At 36.4% G+C, this 18,770-nt stretch overlaps 2 protein-coding genes and 1 long non-coding RNA gene across 3 annotated transcripts; all 3 read right to left on the minus strand.

Annotated features, from left to right (window-relative positions):
- Nucleotides 1–3,295: 3,295 nt before the first annotated feature.
- On the minus strand, nucleotides 3,296–5,685 carry LOC115992558. The gene is made up of 3 exons (XR_004092555.1): nucleotides 5,467–5,685; nucleotides 4,469–4,535; nucleotides 3,296–3,561 (listed from the first exon to the last, which is right to left on the minus strand). It is a non-coding gene; the product is annotated as an uncharacterized LOC115992558 (long non-coding RNA).
- A 3,577-nt stretch (nucleotides 5,686–9,262) lies between these two features.
- Nucleotides 9,263–9,757, minus strand: LOC115990420. The gene has a single exon (XM_031114255.1). It carries the CDS (start codon nucleotides 9,755–9,757, stop codon nucleotides 9,263–9,265), a length of 495 nt encoding a protein of 164 aa, XP_030970115.1.
- An 81-nt stretch (nucleotides 9,758–9,838) lies between these two features.
- On the minus strand, nucleotides 9,839–10,408 carry LOC115990421. Its single transcript, XM_031114256.1, has one exon. The coding sequence runs from the start codon at nucleotides 10,406–10,408 to the stop codon at nucleotides 9,839–9,841; it is 570 nt and encodes a 189-aa protein (XP_030970116.1).
- Nucleotides 10,409–18,770: the final 8,362 nt, after the last annotated feature.

Consider the following 18,770-nt stretch of genomic DNA (forward strand, 5'->3'; position numbering starts at 1 on the left):
TTTGACTTTTTAATTTCCCTTAAGCACATTTCGCGAGAAGCTCTTAGTTGTGAGCTTCTCACGAAAAGACCTTTGAACCAGTTTTTGAAGAAAAACACAAAAATGCATTTTGAACAAAAACTAAAAGCATGAAAGTATAAAATCACTTTCAAAAACATATAAAACACTGACAAATCATTTTGGGTTTGATTAGCAAGTACTTGAGCATACACATCACATTATACACAATCACACAAATGAGATAAGCATTATCTGAACAAAGTCTTGTGTGTAGTGTGTGAGTATCAAATGAGGAATAGTTCATAGACCAGAGTGAAGCTTTAATAATCAATTCAATCAAGTCATACACAACTGGTATGAAATCAAGTGGTCAATCTCAATTATAGAAATGAACATATATGACCTCCCACAAGAGAAAGATTACAAAACTTAGAAGCTTTTCATTGGGCTTCTGCATAAAACATAACAGTTGATCCTTTTTGGATAATACATCTCTTTTTGAGATTGTTGCTTGAAATTTTTGATATTTCAACATGTAGAGTTAGCCTTTGGCTTTTTGAGCACTATACATTTCAATACATAAGTCGCTTTCCCTTTTTCTTAGTCAAATACTAGTATGTGCGATAGTCTTTTGCAGCTCATTATCTCTTTTCATTTGGAGATTTACATTTGGTGAGCTCTATAGCAAAAACATAAAAATAAAGTGGGAAGAGATATAAGCACAAGTCTATGCAAGTATCAAGACCATCAAGACTATTGACCAATCATTCATGACAAGTTTGAAGATCTATTTACAACAATTACACATAGATTTCAAGATTTCTCCCACATAGATAAATGTGCATACATAACAAGCTAGGCTCGTAAATGCACTACACTATTAAGACGAAGATACTAGGCCAAACTCACATGTGGTACACACAAAACAAGTGATCAAAATTTTTGAAGATTTTTTAAATTTTTTATGGTTTTTGAATTTTTGAATACACTAAAAAACAGAACAAGAAAAGTAAGATTAATAACAACAAGTAAGAGTAAAACTTGTAAAAGGAACATGCTAAAAACAAAAAGAAATGTATGATATGATGCATGAACCTATAATCCTAAGCATTGGAAGTATTGATGCATGGACATAGGAGATAATCATGCATGAGTACCCTTCTTCACCCATACATCACGTGCGTTTGGGATGATATCCCTATAGGATTGGGTACGTGAATTGTGACCTTCAAACCTACTGTTGAAGTTTGCCAAACATGTGGTGAATGCTTCAATCATCTTCATTACATCCATCACACCGGAATCTCCATTTTGACTTCTTGGTTGTCCAACAGCCCAATTCCTCTTGTCATCTCTTGATCCTCTTGACCTTTGATCCCTAGCATTATTTAATACCCTCAGCTTATGACAATTAGGTCTGGTGTGTCCTTGAAGTCCACAATGATGGCATACATGGTTCGTTCTCGAACCTCTTTGTGATTTTGAAGGTGATCTCCCTTTGGCTTCAGACCTGAACATTGATTGGCTGCGAGGCTTGTTCAACATCCTTTGGTCAGTCACATTCTTCTTTTTCTCAACCTTTACCTTCTCCATAGTAGGGGCAACTACACATGGCTCTTTGGCTTTCACAAACTTCACTTCTTTGGAGATATTCACGGCTGGACTACTTTCTCCGGTGTATCCCAATCTGGTTTTGTCGAAGAAAGGTTTTTGATGAGAAAGGACTTCATCGAGCTTCTTGGAGGAGACTCGCTCTACTTTAGCATTGGCTTGAACCACTTCAAGCTCAAGAAATTTTATCTTTGATTAGGCTTCGGTCAGTTCTCCATTCAACATCTCTATTTTACATTTGGCCTTCTTATAACACACTAAAAGACTTCTATAGTCCTCCTCTGCCTTCTTCATCTTTTTAACAGCGGCCTTGGCTACCCTTACATATTCTCCAGACTTCTCGAGAAGGGAATTATAGTTCTCTTGAAGGCCCGCTAAACTTTCATCTTCTTCAGCATCCGATTCTTCTACAATTCCCATGGATTCCTCATCACTATGATCCCTAAGTTCTTGCACAAGCAAATTCAAGTCCTCTGAAGATTCAACATGAGCAATAGTCATAAATGCTAAGAAATTCCCTTCTTCATCACAACTATCCTCCGAATTTGAATTGGAAGAGTCTGAATCACTGAGAGTTATGGCATATGCCTTGCCCTCCATTCTTAAATAATTAGGACATTCTCTCTTGACATGTCCATGTCCATTGCACTTGAAACAAGTGATTCCTTGAGTATATTGAGGCTCCTTTCCATCTTTCTTCCTGAATTCCTTCCTATCACCCTTGTAAGATGAAAACTTCCTTTTGTTGAAAGGCTTCCCACTGTTTTTCATCTTCAGAAATTTTCGAAAGTTCTTTGCAAGGAATGATACTTCCTTCTCCACATCATCCTCTTCGAACGAGTTGTCCATTCTCTCGGTGATGGTTTTAAGAGCAAGTGATTTGCTCGATTTATGAGAAAGTAGTCCCAGCTCATATGTTTGGAGAGATCCAATTAGCTCTTGGATTTTGATCTCATCCAAGTCTTTACTCTCTTTTATAGCTGTGACTTTTGCTCGGAAACTCTCTGGTAAAGACATCAAAATCTTTCTCACCACCTTAGAATCTTCAATCTTCTCTCCAAGATTGAGATTGGCAATTACAATTTCATTGAGCTTTCCATAGAAAGAATCGAAAGCCTCATCATCTCCCATCTTAAGTTCTTCAAATCTGGTGGTAAAAATTTGAAGTTTCATGTCCTTGACTTTCTTGGTACCCTCATAGGTTGTTTCAAGGATCGTCCAAGCTTCCTTAGCTGTCTTCACTTGCGATATCAGAAATGACCATATCACTTACACAAAATTTCAAAAGGTTGATCTTGATTCTTTGGATTATAATCTCGGAACACATAAAGAAATATGGAAATATCATGTTAATCAATGTGATGACATTCAATGGGCTTACGTTAAAAATGGTCTGCAACAACCTTGTCTAGATACATATAAAAAAAGTGGAGAACACAATTCAAGCTTCTTGGTTTGTGTCACGACTTAAACCTGTACTTCAAAGTTTAAAGCATGACCGACATGTTAATATTAAGTTTACCTCAATACTAACACGAACCAACCTAAACTGAAGGTACTTATCAAGAATTATTTCTTGACTTCTTGCTTATTTTCTTGCATAAAAGCCAATACATATACAAAAATGATGGCAACCCTGAAATTTCATTTCCTTTGAACTTGGAAAATACCACCTGGCTGAAACTTAAGGTATTCATGAAATATTACATAGCTAAACGTTTAGCGAAAACTCTTATTACAAACCTAACCCCAAAGACATACAACTGGGGTTCAAAACAAACTAAGGTACCGAATTACATCTGTGTTCAAAGGGTCAAGTACATCTTGATTCCTTCTATACAACAAAAGAGCAAACTGCTATACAACAAAACTCTACATTCTAACAAACGAGAAAACACAGAATTCTTGCCACCTCTAATACTCTCGTTGCTTCCACGAAGAACCTGTGCACTAAAATATAATAGGGTGAGCTGCGAAGTCCAGTAAGGTTTTAAAACTCCATGGGCCTTTAATAAGAATGCATGTAAATCAAATAGTTTATGGATATGCCAAATTTGATAAAATAGCCTTCATACTATTCATATTGTTTTTAAAAATAACTTAAGAGCTTTCAGATAAGAATACTTCATTTTTCTTTCATATAATAAATAAAATGACATAATAAGGAACTTAAATATAAGTTCAGTAATCTTATCTTTGAACAGATTATCAAATACTTTATCATAACTTCTCATCAGATTTATAACACATTCAATATACCTTTCTTATAATTTCCAAATAGCTTTATACCTCATTTATAATACAGATTAGTTAATCTAATTGTAAGTCTGTCACTACTTTGGGAGGCTTCCAACACAGAGTGCCAGGCATCCAACATTCCCTACAATGCCAGGTAATTCTGAAATCATATCATAATACATATTTTCAACCATGGGGGTAGGTTAACATCCTCCACAAGTTGGCTATTACCAACAAGGGTGGGAACAGCAGAGCCAGTCCCACTTTTAATGGCCAATCAGAATTTCCATGGAAATGCCAGTACTATAACCCTTACTGGTTGAGTTCAGAACATAAAAATGGAATAACCCGAAACTACATTTTTTCTGATAACTTTGCTTTTACATAAATGTTTCACAACAGTAGCATATCCACTTCGTTTTTAAATAATATGTTCATGATATATATCATAGTATCAATATGCTAAAACTATTATGTATATAATATTGAATAACTCACGAACACGTATTTTACTTAAATCATGCATATACGTAATATCTCTAATTAAAAGCTTTAATACATAATATTTTTCTAAACAATTTTTTATACTTATCAAAAGCACATGTCACAAGTCCCTTACCTGAAAACAGAAGGCGCGAGAGATGGTACACGAGGAGCTCAAGTGTCCGTGTTCTCGTTCTCGCCACCTAAACGAAAAAAAACAAAATTTATTACGGACAAACTCTTCCTAATATATAAACTTATACCTCAATCACAACCTAACTCTCACACTCAAGCAAATCTTAATTCCCATCACATAAAGTTCCCCAAAACATATGATACAATCATCAAACATATTTTGCAGCCAAAACATGGAGAACCAATCCATAAAATTTATATATGCTTCAAACATACCAAAGGATGAGCGTATTAAATTATAGCCCAAAACATACACCCTAACTTGATAATTAAATCCACAAATTCGGGTGTAGCATATGTTGTTCACTGCTCATTCCAGCAGCATATGCTCCATTTGTAAAATACAAACGGGCTGTCCAAACACCTCCAATTGTCATGAAATTTTACATAACTACTCCATGTATGTCCAGTATATACCATAAAAATTTCGGAGTCAAAGCATAAAACAATAATTTACTAAAAATCACACAAGACAGCATACTCAAATCTGTCTTGACAGAATTTCTTGTAGCTTACGAATTAAACCATTATTTTTATGTTCATCCAAATGCTGTGAGACCACTTCTATAAAAACCATGTGTGCCTTAGAATTCATAAAAACTAACCCTTGCATCCTAATTCACAAAATACGATTTAATACAGAATTTTCTTGTAGTAAACATCAAATCTGTCACAGAGATAGTTTCAGTACATAATCTTACAAAATCATCAACAAATAGCAATAGGTCTTAATTTAATTTGGGTATTTTTATACCTATAGTATACATATTAAAATACCCTAATAAGCATTCAATAGACCACAATATCATCAATATTTCAAGTAACTAAAACAGAATCACCAATTCAGCTTCCAAAATCAGAGTAGAGAACAAAGAGGGAAAGTAAGCAAACAATTATACTATCCAAATACACAAAATCAGATGAGGTTTAATTACTTACCCACACACTTTGAAGATGAAACCTTAAGGCTAATTGTTTAATTTCTTCTTTAAAGAAACTAGAATTTTTGGTGAGAAAGGAAGAGAGAGATGTTGCCGTGTAAGAAGGGAAGAGGAAAGAAGAACAAAGAAAGGGGAAAAAGGAGTACAGAAAGAGGAAAGTGAGCTGCTGGACTTTAGATGCAGCAAAATAAAGATAAGCCAAATTGACTTTAGGGGTGGGGTACGTGGGATGCTAGGGAAGAAAATATCCCACACCTTTTCAACTTTTTTTTTCTATGCATTCACACTTATATATATATATATATATATATATATTCTTTTCATTCACACTTATTTTTCATTGCATTCACACTTATATATATATATATATATATATCCTTTCCCTTATAAAGTTATACCCATCACATTAAAATGGCATACATGTTCTATAATATCACAAAATCAAAGCTTCATGCACTAAAAGTAATTAAGATAATGATATGCATATAAACTCATAAATTAATTAGGCAATTAGGTTGGGGTGTTACATCCTTCCCTCCTTGAAAAAAATTTTTGTCCTCGAAAATTGTACACATACCATCAACAAAGAGATTTGGATACTTTTGCCTCATTTCCTCCTCTGCCTCCCAGGTTGCCTCTTTTGTAGAGTGATTTCTCCACAACACCTTGACTATAGGAATTGTCTTGGTGCGAAGAACTTGCTCCTTATGATCTAAAATTCTAATTGGGATCTCTTCATATGACAAGTTCTCTTGGATTTGAAGTGGTTCATACTCTATCACATGCTTTGAATCAGGAATATATTTTCTAAGATTAGAGATATGAAATACATTGTGTATCTTGGATAATGCAGGAGGTAAGGCAATTCGATATGCAGTTGATCCAATCTTGTCAAATATCTCAAATGGTCCAACAAATCTAGGACTTAGCTTATTTGTCTTCTCAAATCTCATCACTCCCTTCAATGGTGAAATTTTGATAAATACATGATCTCCCACATCGAATTCAATGTCTCGTCATTTCTTATCAGCATGGCTTTTTTGCCTACTCTGAGTAGCCTTTAGTCGTTCTCGGATCAACCAGATTTTATCAACTGTAATCTGCACAATCTCGGGTCCTATCAACTTCCTTTCTCCAACTTCATCCCAACAGATTGGTGACCAACATCTTCGTCTATATAAAGACTCAAAAGGAGCCATCCCAATGCTAGAATGATAGTTATTGTTGTAGACAAACTCAATTAATGGTAAATGACTATCCCATCTGCCTCCTAAATCCAAAACACAAGCCCGCAACATGGCTTCAAAGGTCTAAATAGTACGTTCAGATTGTCCATCTGTCTGAGGATGGTAAGCTGTGCTAAATGTCAGTTTAGTACCCATAGCTGTCTGTAAGCTCTCCCAAAAATGTGAAGTAAACTTAAGATCTCTATCAGACACAATGGATGAAGGAACCCCATGTAACCTCACAATTTCTTGTATATACAACTTAGCAAGCATATTTAAAGGATAGTTAACCTTCACACGAAGAAACTGAGCTGACTTGGTTACTCGATCTACAATCACCCAAACCGAATCATAAGCTTGAAGTGATTTTGGGAGTCCCACAACAAAATCCATAGAAATATGCTCCCACTTCCACTCAGGGATAGGGAGAGGTTGTAATAGTCCTCCAGGTCGTTGATGTTCAGCTTTTATTTGTTGACAAGTAAAGCAACGACTTACAAATTTAGCAATATCTTTCTTCATAACACTCCACCAGAAATTTCCTCTCAAGTCCTGATACATTTTGGTACTACCTGGATGTATAGTATAGGGAGTACAATGAGCTTCTTCCATAATCTGTCTTTTCAACTCATTATCTGCTGGAACACACAATCTGGAACCATGCATTAAAACACCATCCTTACTAATGAGAAAACCAAGTATATTGCCATTAGTTGCTCTATCACGGATCTTAGCTAATTTTGGATCATTAAATTGAGAGGCCTTAATTTTATCCAATAAGGTAGGCTTCACAACTAGAGTGGAAAAACATATTCTTGAACCCTTGATCATAAACTCAATCCCCATCCTTTGTAAATTTGCCAAAAATTTTTTTTGAGTAGTTAACAAGCAAGCTAATTGTCCCGAAGACTTTCTACTCAAAGCGTCTTCCACCACATTTGCTTTGCCAGGATGATATTCAATGGAGCAATCATAGTCATTTATCAACTCCAACCATCTTCTTTGCCTAAGATTCAACTCTTTTTGTGTAAACAAATATTTGAGACTCTTGTGATCTGTGTATATCATACAAGGTTCACCGTACAAATGGTGTCTCCAAATTTTAAGAGCAAAGACCACTGCTGCTAATTCCAAGTCATGTGAAGGATAATTCTGTTCATATGACTTTAGTTGTCTAGAGGCATAAGCTATGACCTTCCCTTGTTGCATGAGAACACATCCCAAACCTTTCTTAGAAGCATCACTGTATATCACAAAGCCTCCTGAACTTGAAGGTAAAGTAAGTACTGGAGCTGTAACTAGTCTCTGTTTTAAATCCTTAAAACTATGCTCACATTTATTAGTCCATTCAAACTTCACTGCTTTCTTGGTTAAATTGGTTAGAGGCCCGGAAATCTTGGAGAAACCTTCTATGAATCTCCGATAATAACCAGCCAAACCCAAGAAACTACGAACCTCCAAGACAGTCTTTGGTCTTTCCCAATTCACTATAGCTTCAATCTTCTTTGGATCAACAAAAATTCCATCCTTTGATATCACATGTCCTAAGAATGAAATTTGTGCCAGCCAAAATTCACACTTCTTTAGTTTGGCATAAAGTTGTTTATCCCTTAAGGTCTACAATACAATCTGCAAATGCTTCTCATGATCTTCCTGACTCTTAAAGTATATTAAAATGTCATCAATGAATATCACCACAAATTGATCTAAGTAAGGCTGAAACACTCTATTCATTAAATCCATAAAAGCAGCTGGTGCATTTGTCAATCCAAAAGGCATCACAAGAAATTCATAATGACCATATCGAGTTCGAAAGGCAGTTTTCAATATATCATCCTTCTTCACCTTCAATTGATGATAGCCTGAACGCAAATCAATTTTCGAGAAAACTGATGCTCCTTGTAATTGATCAAATAAATCATCGATTCGGGGAAGTGGATACTTGTTCTTAACTATTACCTCATTCAATTCCCGATAATCAATACAAAGTCTCAAACTTCCATCCTTTTTTTTAACAAACAGAACTGGTGCACCCCATGGTGAAACACTTGGCCTAATGAAACCCTTATCAAGCAGATCTTGTAATTGCAATTTTAACTCTCTAAGTTCAACTGGGGCCATTCTATAAGGAGCCTTAGATATAGGACCAATACTAGGAAAAAGTTCAATAGAGAATTCAATCTCCCTATCTGGAGGTAAGCCAGGTAACTCTTCTGGAAAAACATCCGGAAATTCCTTTACAATAGGAATATCTTCTAACTTCTCATTAGTAGCTTCAGAGTTAATCATATATGCCAAAAAGCCACTACACCCCTTTTTAAGCATATTACTAGCTTGAAGAGCAGAAATTATACTTAATGGTTTAACCTTTCTATCTCCCTCAAAATAAAATTCAGATTGGCTAGGTATATGAAGAATTACACGTTTCTCAAAACATTCTACAACTGCATGGTGAGTCGACAACCAATCCATACCCAAAATAGCATCAAAGTCATGCATATTTAACAATATTACATCTGCAACTAACTCCCTACCAGCAATATTTATAACACAATTTCGATACACCCATTAAGCACACAAAATTACACCCGAAGGAGTAGACACCCATAGTTCACAATCCAACAACTCAGGACTCATATGTAACATATCAGCAAAAGTAGGGGATACAAAAGAGTGTGAAGAGCCAGAATCAAAGAAAACATGAGCAGCTTTAGAGCAAAGATTGAGAGTACCTGATACCACATCCGATGCTACTTGTGCATCTTGTTTAGTGAGGGCAAAAACTCTTCCCTGGACCATTGGCCTCTTTTGTCCACTTCCAGCATTGGAGTTTCCCTTGTTAGGATTATTTGGGCAATCCCTAATAAAATGCCCAGGTTTGCCACAACGAAAACATGTATTGTTGGCAGCACGGCACTCCCCAGAATGAGGCCTTCCATAATGGGCACATTTTTGTACAGCTCTTGGCGGGTACTTAGTGGTATTCTTCTTAGAGGAGTTATGGGAAGATTTTCCTTTCCAGGGCTGATTAAATTTCACTGTCTTACCTTTATCTTTTTCCATTACTGCTTTCATTTTATTACATTCTTGAATGTCTTCTTCTACAGCTTCAGCAAGTGTAACCAAAGTCTTGTAGTCCTCAACTCAAGAAGTAGTTAAACGTTGTTTGATTTTGAAATTCAGCCCTTTGCGAAACTTCTTAACCCTTAAAGCCTCAGTAGAAACAAGGTGAGGAGCAAAACGAGACAACTCAGCAAACTTTGCTTCATATTGAGCAACCCCCATACTCCCTTGGACCAGTTCAACAAAATTTTCAACTTGTTTATCTCTGAAACATTCTGTAAAATATTGCTCATAAAATTTCTTCACAAATTCTGCCCAACTAATCTGAGCATTATCACCTCTTCCTTCTAAGAGAAGTCTCTTTGCTGACTTCCACCATATTTCAGCAGGACCTTTAAACATATACGTAGCATAATTCACCTTCTGAGAATCTGTACATCCAAGGAATTTAAAGATCTTTTCCATTTTAAAAACCCAACTTTCCGCTTCTAATGGACTCGTAGTCCCACTAAAAGAAGGTGGCCTTTGCTTTAGAAAAGCCTCTTGGGTAGAACCTTGGCTAACTCCAGCTGGAGGATGGATATTAGCTGCCCTTTGGGCAATCTCCTCCAACAATTGGTTGCATACATTACTTATATCTGAAGCTTGCATCCTATTAAGAAACAACATCATACATGCTAGGATACCATTTTTTATTATTAACATATTCATAATCATGAACATTATAATTTAAACTCAACATGTATGTGCGGTAAATTAGGCATGCAATCATACAAACATAGAGCACAAAAGAATTCATAAAACAAAATTCAAACGTTTCCGAAGAGAGATGCATTTACTAATCTACCCAAGCTACCCTTTCTGACTTCTAACAACACTTACATCTATCTAAAAGTCTATAAAATCATAACCTATGCTCTGATACCACAACTATCACGACCCAAACCTGTACTTCAGAGTTTAGAGCATGACCGGCATGTTAATATTAAGTTTACCTCAATACTAACAAGAACCAACCTAAACTGAAGGTACTTATCAAGAATTATTTCTTGACTTCTTGCTTATTTTCTTGCATAAAAGCCACATATATACAAAAATGATGGCAACCCTGAAATTTCATTTCCTTCGAACTTGGAAAATACGACCTGGCTGAAACTTAAGGTATTCATGAAATATTACATAGCTAAACGTTTAGCTATGTAATATTTCATGAATACCTTAAGTTTCAGCCAGGTGGTATTTTCCAAGTTCGAAGGAAATGAAATTTCAGGGTTGCCATCATTTTTGTATATATGGGGCTTTTATGCAAGAAAATAAGCAAGAAGTCAAGAAATAATTCTTGATAAGTACCTTCAGTTTAGGTTGGTTCGTGTTAGTATTGAGGTAAACTTAATATTAACATACCGGTCATGCTTTAAACTCTGAAGTACAGGTTTGGGTCATGACAGTTTGAATACCATTCAACATGGCTTGAATATTCTCCAACAAAAGATATAGCTTATTGTCTACTTTGCTATATCTTTCATAAGCTAAATGGGCTTGTAGGACACAATGCATTCACCGTTGATGGATTTAGAAATTGGAAAATAGTTGGGGGAAAAAATTGTTATTTTCAAAGTCATATTGGGAAAGATCCTAACTCGACTCATAGAGTTGCAGAGCAAATGTGTAAGGATTTGATGAACCATCGCAGCATTTACAAAAGGTGATTGATAATTTCACTAAAGAACAAATTGCAAATAATCAATTGTAATTGAAGGCCTCAATTTATGTTGCCCGATATCTTGGCTTTCAAGCTATATCTTCTAGAGATTGAGATGAAAGCTTTAGTTTACCTAATCGTGGGAACTTTCTTGAAACATTGGATATTGTGACTTTTTGGAATGAGAAGGTTGCTAAAATAATACAAAAAGTTCCCAAAAATGCAACCTACACATCACCTAGGATTCAAAAGTAAATTCTACATGTTTACTCAGCTAAAGTGAAGAAGGCAATTCAGGAAGAAATTGATGATGCAAAGTTTTGCATAATGGTTGATAAAGCTCGTGATGAGTCCATGAAAGAGCAACTGGTTGTGGTTTTTAGATATGTTGGTACAAAAGGCTTTATGAAAGAACTTTTTTTTGGGCTTATTCATGTTTTTAACACTGTGGCTTTGATTCTAAAGGAGGGGATATATTCTTTGTTATCTCAACATTGCTTAGATATACGATATATTTTAGGGCAAGGATATAATGGAGCAAGCAACATGCAAGGTATGTGGAATGGGTTACAAGCTTTGATTTTGAATGATTGCTCATATGCTTATTACATTCATTGTTTTGCACATCGCTTACAATTGGAATTAGTAAAAACATCAAAACAAGTGGTCCCCATTAGTGGGTTTTTTTTCTAAAATTGATTTTGGTGATCAACACTGTTAATGCTTCATGCAAGCATAATGAGTAATTGAAAGTTGTCAATGCTAATGAAATAGCACGTTTGATTGATCTTGAAGAGCTTGAGACTGGAAGTGGACTTAATCAAATTGGTACTTTACAAATCGGAGTTCACATTTTAGATCAGTTTCCAGCATAATAAGGATGTTTACTCCAACGTGTGGAGTTTTACTAAATATAATTGATGATGCAAGTGATGGTGAACATTGGGCAGAAGCAAAGTCAGCTTAAATTTGTCTTCATCTTGCATCTTGAGAAGGAAATTATGGAGATCACTGATAAACTTTGTCAAGCTTTGTAAAGCCAATCTCAAGATATTTTAAATGTCATGCATTTAGTTTCATTTACTAAAGTACTTATCCAAAAATTTAGACATGATGGATGGGATGGCTTACTTGCCAATGTGATATCCTTTTGTGAGAAGCATTGCATTGATGTCTTAGATATGAATGCTTGTTATGTTTAGAGGCGAGGCTGAGCTTGTAAACAACAAGATGAATGTATAGTTGAGCATCATTATCGAATTAGTTATGAAAGTTCAATAATGTGTATAAATACCCTTGAACGTTTAGACCCCCAATTTACAAATTAACCAATTCAAGTATTATGTCAAACAACTAGTGTGTGGAAAATGAACATAAGCTATAATATAAAATTGGAAAAACTATCTAAGTCAAATTAAAAACACAACCCACAGTAGATAATAAAAGGCAAAGATAAAAGGGAAGGAAGATGTAAACACAAAGACAACACGCGATGTGTTATCGAAGAGGAAACCGAAGCCCTCGGCGTAAAACCTCTCTGCCGCCCTCCAAGCGGTAAACAATCTACTAGAAAATATTGTTAGGATACAAGGACAGCAATAGACCCTCCAAGCCTAATCTACCCAGTGCACCTAAGCCCTCCAAGCTTCTTGCTCCAACGAGGTTGCGCCGAACCTTTTTCTTTTCTAGCTTCCCGGATTCCGCTACTAGACCGTAACATCAACCAATGTAGATTGGTTCCTTCCTAACTGCTTCCTAGAACACCAAATAGCCCTTTCACAGTGATGAATATGGTGAGAACAAGGTGTTGGTAAAATGTCTCTCAAGGATTTGACAATGGAGAGGAAGAGAGTTGAGGAATTTGAAGAGACTCTAATGTATAGATTGTAGGTGAATCAATCTTGTTTTTCTTTAGGGTTTCTCTATCAAAATTCTCTATCAAAATTCTCTCTGGAAGCTGTCTTTCATTTGTGGGTATAAGGGGTATTTATATTGAGGTGAGAGGAGAATGTGAAACGTCAGGTTTTACAAAACAGGGGTGGCTCATGACTTGGCCTCACGACTTGACTGAGTCGCGAGATCCAGTCGCGAGATAACCGTATGGCCAGTTGTACTGTTTTGTCCTGTAGTGCTCCAGCTTGCATGACTATTCACCTTCTGGTATGCTTGGCACGTGTGGTGCATCTGGCGGTTTGCAGCCGCGAGTCTCTGTTTTCTTGCACACTCTTGAGCAATCAACACTCTATCTCACTCACTACCCTTACAATAAACCCACCTAAATAAAGGGTTACTAAATGCTGAAATACAAGCAAATTTGGCACGGAATAAAGCCAATAAGATGGTTGATTAAATTCAACCTTACAATCTCCCCCTTTGGCTATTCCGTGACAAAACCCTAAAACAGACTTTAGACTTAACATGTGAGTTGGGAACAATTGAACAAAACTCACTCACACCTAACTCTAGAAGTTGTGAAGCACTTGAATCATAAGAACATGAAACTCCTGAAACACAACAATACACCATGATCATTGTATGCAGAAAAGTATGAGATGCATATAAAACAGGCTTAAGGTGATCAAGCAAAGATGAAGTGAAGTATCAAATCATGGCTTGATCAACCAAGTAATCACCACAAGGTAGTGATCACAGTGCTCATTCATACTTGGAATGAACAATTGAACATACAAGTTAACAAGATCAAAGCAAGTTACTTGTATACATAACACTCAACCAATGCATAATACACTAAGTATATGCATCTAGGAACAATCCTACAAGGGCACAAGAGTGACAGTACTTAAAACAAAATGCAAGACATTTAGATAGAAGTACTAATTTAAACAAAGCATAAAAGGCTGCATAAAGTATGGTACAAACCATAAAGCCTACAAATATGCATAAAACATAACCTTAAAAGCTTACATAAGCAACATGGGTACAAATCACAATATCACAACTAAATCTGAAGAAAAATATAACAACTTAAACTGAAGAAGAATGCAGAAACACTCCCTCTTAGGTAATATCCTCCCCCTCTGATCAGGCTATCACTCCCCCTTTTTGTCATGGAATAGGCCATACATTTTCTTCTAGCTTTCTCTGAATCTGATCCAATTGAGTCTGAAGTGAGGTAAACTTCATATCCCATTGAGTGTTGTGATGGTGTAGAGTAGTTGTGAGGCCAGACATCTTTGTATTCAACTCGTGTATAGAGGATAAAATGTGATCAAGTTTTTCATCAAGGGAGAGAGTGCTGAAATGAGAGCCACTGTGAGATGTGGAGGTTTCCGGTTTGGCTCTCTTCCTACTATGTCCAATGCTTGCGTTGAATGTACACATGTTGATTGGACTCGGTTTTAAGTAAGGAGATTCATTTGTCGTTGGATAAATTCCCTTGAGCTTCAAGATCCTTGAAATGAGACAGCAGAAAGGAATGTACGTTCGGGACTCAATTCATAGAACCGTTTTGCGTAGAACATGAAAGATATGAGCACAAATGTCAATTCTTACATCAGAGATTAGATCATGAAGAAACAAAGCACGTCCGAGGTTCATATATCCAGTGCTTGATAAGGGGTACAAATTGTGAAACATCACAATTGTAAGCACTCTCAGTTTTGGAGGAAGAGAGGAAACACTGACAGAGTTTCCATTGGATGAGAATTACAAGTCTTGTCCAAGACCCTCCTTAAGAAGTTCCTCATCAGGACAAAAATCATCGTAAACTTGTGAATGTCGAAGCATTGGTCGGTTGATGTGAAGGATCTCTGCCAAATATGCAGGAAAGACTGAAAAGCTCTTTTTCCTAACCCAGCACTTAAGTTCATCTTCTTTCACAATCACGTTGGCATAAAATTCCTTTACCAAATCTTCATACGCGTCGTCCAGATCAGAGAGAAGGTAATTCCAATCCTTATGAGCAAACCATTTCGGAATGTCTGTGTCATGAAGTGATGATTGATCAACAGGTTTTTCTAGTAATGGTGTAGCATTTCGGAAATAATTCTCATGAGACTGATAGGCAGCATAGGATCTGAACTTGTTGGGATCGAATCTTTTTGATGAAGAACGAGTCCCTTTTGTTTGAGGTGAGTAGTCATCAACATCAATGACATGTTCCTTCCCTTTGGAACTGCCTCCTTTCACAGCTGCTTTCTTGAATGGTGACATTTCCAGTCTAAATCATGAATAGAGGAAAAGAAAGAACACAATCCAACAGACATTATTAGCAGTGGGTTAGTGTCAATTTAGGGATAAAGAAGAAACCCTAAATGCTAGATGGAAATGTCCAGAAAATAGCAATGAGGGACAAAAATGACCCAAATGCAGCTACTACACAATAGAGTGGGTCGGATTAAAACCACACAAAAATGAGAACATCATACATTGAAGTGATCAAACACAGGTAAGAGAAATATAACCACCAAGGAGAAAACAAAAACATGAGGAAAAGGCAAAAACAAAGAGTAGAGAACAAAACTCATACCTTTCCTTGAAGATAGATTGAATGGTAACAAAAGAATTTGAAGATTACCACAGTGATGATGCATAAGTGAAAGTAAGATTAGAAAATGAACAGACACAAAGTGCAAGACAGGCAAATGAGAACCCCTTTTTGAGAAAAGTGTTGAAAATGAGCTCATTTTGCAGAACACGTGATTTTCGCGACTGAAGGGAGTCGCCAACAAGTCGCCAGGTCAAGTCGCCAAAACACTCAAAGACAAAATTTTGAAAAATTTTCTAAGTGTTTTTCGCGACTGGAAGGTCTACTCGCGAGGGAGTCGCGAGCTGAGCTGTGAAAATCTCTAAGTAACCCTCGCAACTGAACCTTCCACTCGCGAACAAGTCGCCAAAATTGACCCGCAAACTCGCAACTGTGGCTTGCGACTTGACTGACCCATGACTGAGTCGCCAAAACAGGGCAAAAATGAACTTTTGAAATTTTCAGATTTTAAGATTAAAATACTTTCCAAAAACACTTAAAACAATCAAAAATCTTTTTGTGCTTGAATCAACAAAGATTGAGCATGTGAAAACACATTTCATCAAGTACAATCACACAAATGAATATGGCATTTATTGAACATAGACTTGTGTGTTGTGTGTGGATATCAACAATGAGATAGTCCTTAGTCTAATGTGAAGTTTCAATGATCAATTCAACCAAAGCATACACAATTAGCACTAGATCATGTGACCCATCTCAATTATAGAAATATGTATATATGACCTCCCACAAAACTTGATAACATATCTTGGAGTTTTACATTTGACTCCACTTTCAATCATAACAATTGATCTTTTTGATCCTTTTTTAGACAATCACCTCTCATTGTGAGAGTGATATTTGATATTTCACTTTAATGAACTAGCCTTTGGCTTTTTGAATAAACATTCACTTTAATTTTTTGGTCGCTTTCCCTTTTTCCTAGTCGAATACTAGTATGTGCGACAGGCTTTTGTAGCTCAATATCTCTTTTCATTTGGAGATTTACATTTGGTGAGCTCTTTTTAGCAAAAACAAAAATAAAGAGTGGGAAGATATATAAACACAAGTCTATGCATGTCTCAAGATCATCATAACCATTCACTCATCATTTATGACAAGTTTGAAGATCTATTTACAACAATCACATAAATTTCAAGATTTCTCCCACAGTGATAAGAGTGCAAAGAAACAAGCTATGCTCGAAAATGTACAAAACCATTAGCACAAAAGTATAAGGCAAAACAAGATTTGAGACAAAACTCAACTATGTCAATCAAACTTTTTTATTTTCTAATTTTTATGTGATTTTTGGATTTTTGACATAAAAGAAGAAAAAGATTGATCAAAAATAAAAATGAACAAAGGTATGCACAAATAGACAGACAATCAAAATCATGCTACACAACAAGCCAACAAAGTAGTTTATGCCCCAACACAAACAAACTTATCATATTATAAATATGTGAAGCACACATCACACAAGAGAGTCAAGAAATTGTACCAACACCAATGGTCTTACGGAGTGATTCAAACCGTGGACCATCGAGAGGCATGGTGAAGATGTCCGCCTTTTGACTGTCGGTGTGTATGAACTCAAGACACACAACTCTTTCCTCTACCAGATCTCGAATGAAATGGTAACGTATCTCTATGTGTTTTGATTTTGAATGCTGGACAGGATTCTTGGAAAGATTGATGGCACTGGTGTTGTCACAGAAGACACACATCGTCTCTTGAGGAATTCCATAATCATGAAGTAATTTTTTCATCCGAAGAAGCTGAGTGCAGCAACTTCCAGTGGTGATGTATTCTGCTTCAGTAGTAGATAGAGACACGGAATTTTGTTTCTTGCTTATCCATGAGACAAGATTGTTACCAAGGTAGAAGTAGCCTCCTGAAGTACTCTTCCGATCGTCTACACTACCAGCCTAGTCAGCATCTAAATACCCGACAAGACAAGCATTTGAGTCTTTTGAATACCACAGACCATAGTTTGAAGTTCCATTAACATAACAAATGATTCGCTTAACTACAGTCAGGTGAGATTCCTTTGGATTAGCTTGATATCTAGCACAAACACCAACACTGAATGCAATGTCCGGTCTACTAGCTGTAAGATAGAGTCAACTCCCAATGATACTCCTATATAAGGTAGGACTTACTTCTATTCCAGAAGAATCAACATTCAGTTTAGTAGATGAGCTCATGGGAGTGGAGGCATGTTTTTTGGAGTCTAGTCCAAACTTCTTGACAATGTTTTTAGCATACTTCTCTTGTGAAACAAATATACCTTCCTTCTGTTGTTTGACTTGAAGACCCAAGAAAAATGTGAGTTCCCCCACTGTAAGGTTGAATTTAATCAACCATTTTATTAGCTTTATTCCGTGCCAAATTTGTTTGTATTTCGGCATTTACTAACCCTGTATTTAGGTGGGTTTGTTGTAAGGGTAGTGAGTGAGATAGAGTGAAGTTTGCTCAAGAGTGTGCAAGAAAACAGAGACTTGCGGCTTGGCCTCGCGGGTGACTCGCGGCTGCAAGCCGCCAAACGCAACACATGTGCCAAGCATGCTAGAAGGTGAACAGTCATGCTAGCTGGAGCACTACAGGACAAAACAGGACAATTGGCCATACGGTTATCTCGCGACTGGATCTCGCGACTCAGTCAAGTCGCGAGGTCAAGCCGCGAGCCACCCCTATTTTGTAAATCCTAACGTTTCACATTCCTCTCTTACTCTAGTATAAATACCCCTTATACCCACAAATGAAAGAGAGCTTCCAGAGAGAATTTTAAGAGAGAAACCCTAAAGAAAAACAAGATT

Source organism: Quercus lobata, chromosome 5 (genome assembly GCF_001633185.2).
Source record: "Quercus lobata isolate SW786 chromosome 5, ValleyOak3.0 Primary Assembly, whole genome shotgun sequence".
Lineage (NCBI taxonomy): Eukaryota > Viridiplantae > Streptophyta > Magnoliopsida > Fagales > Fagaceae > Quercus > Quercus lobata.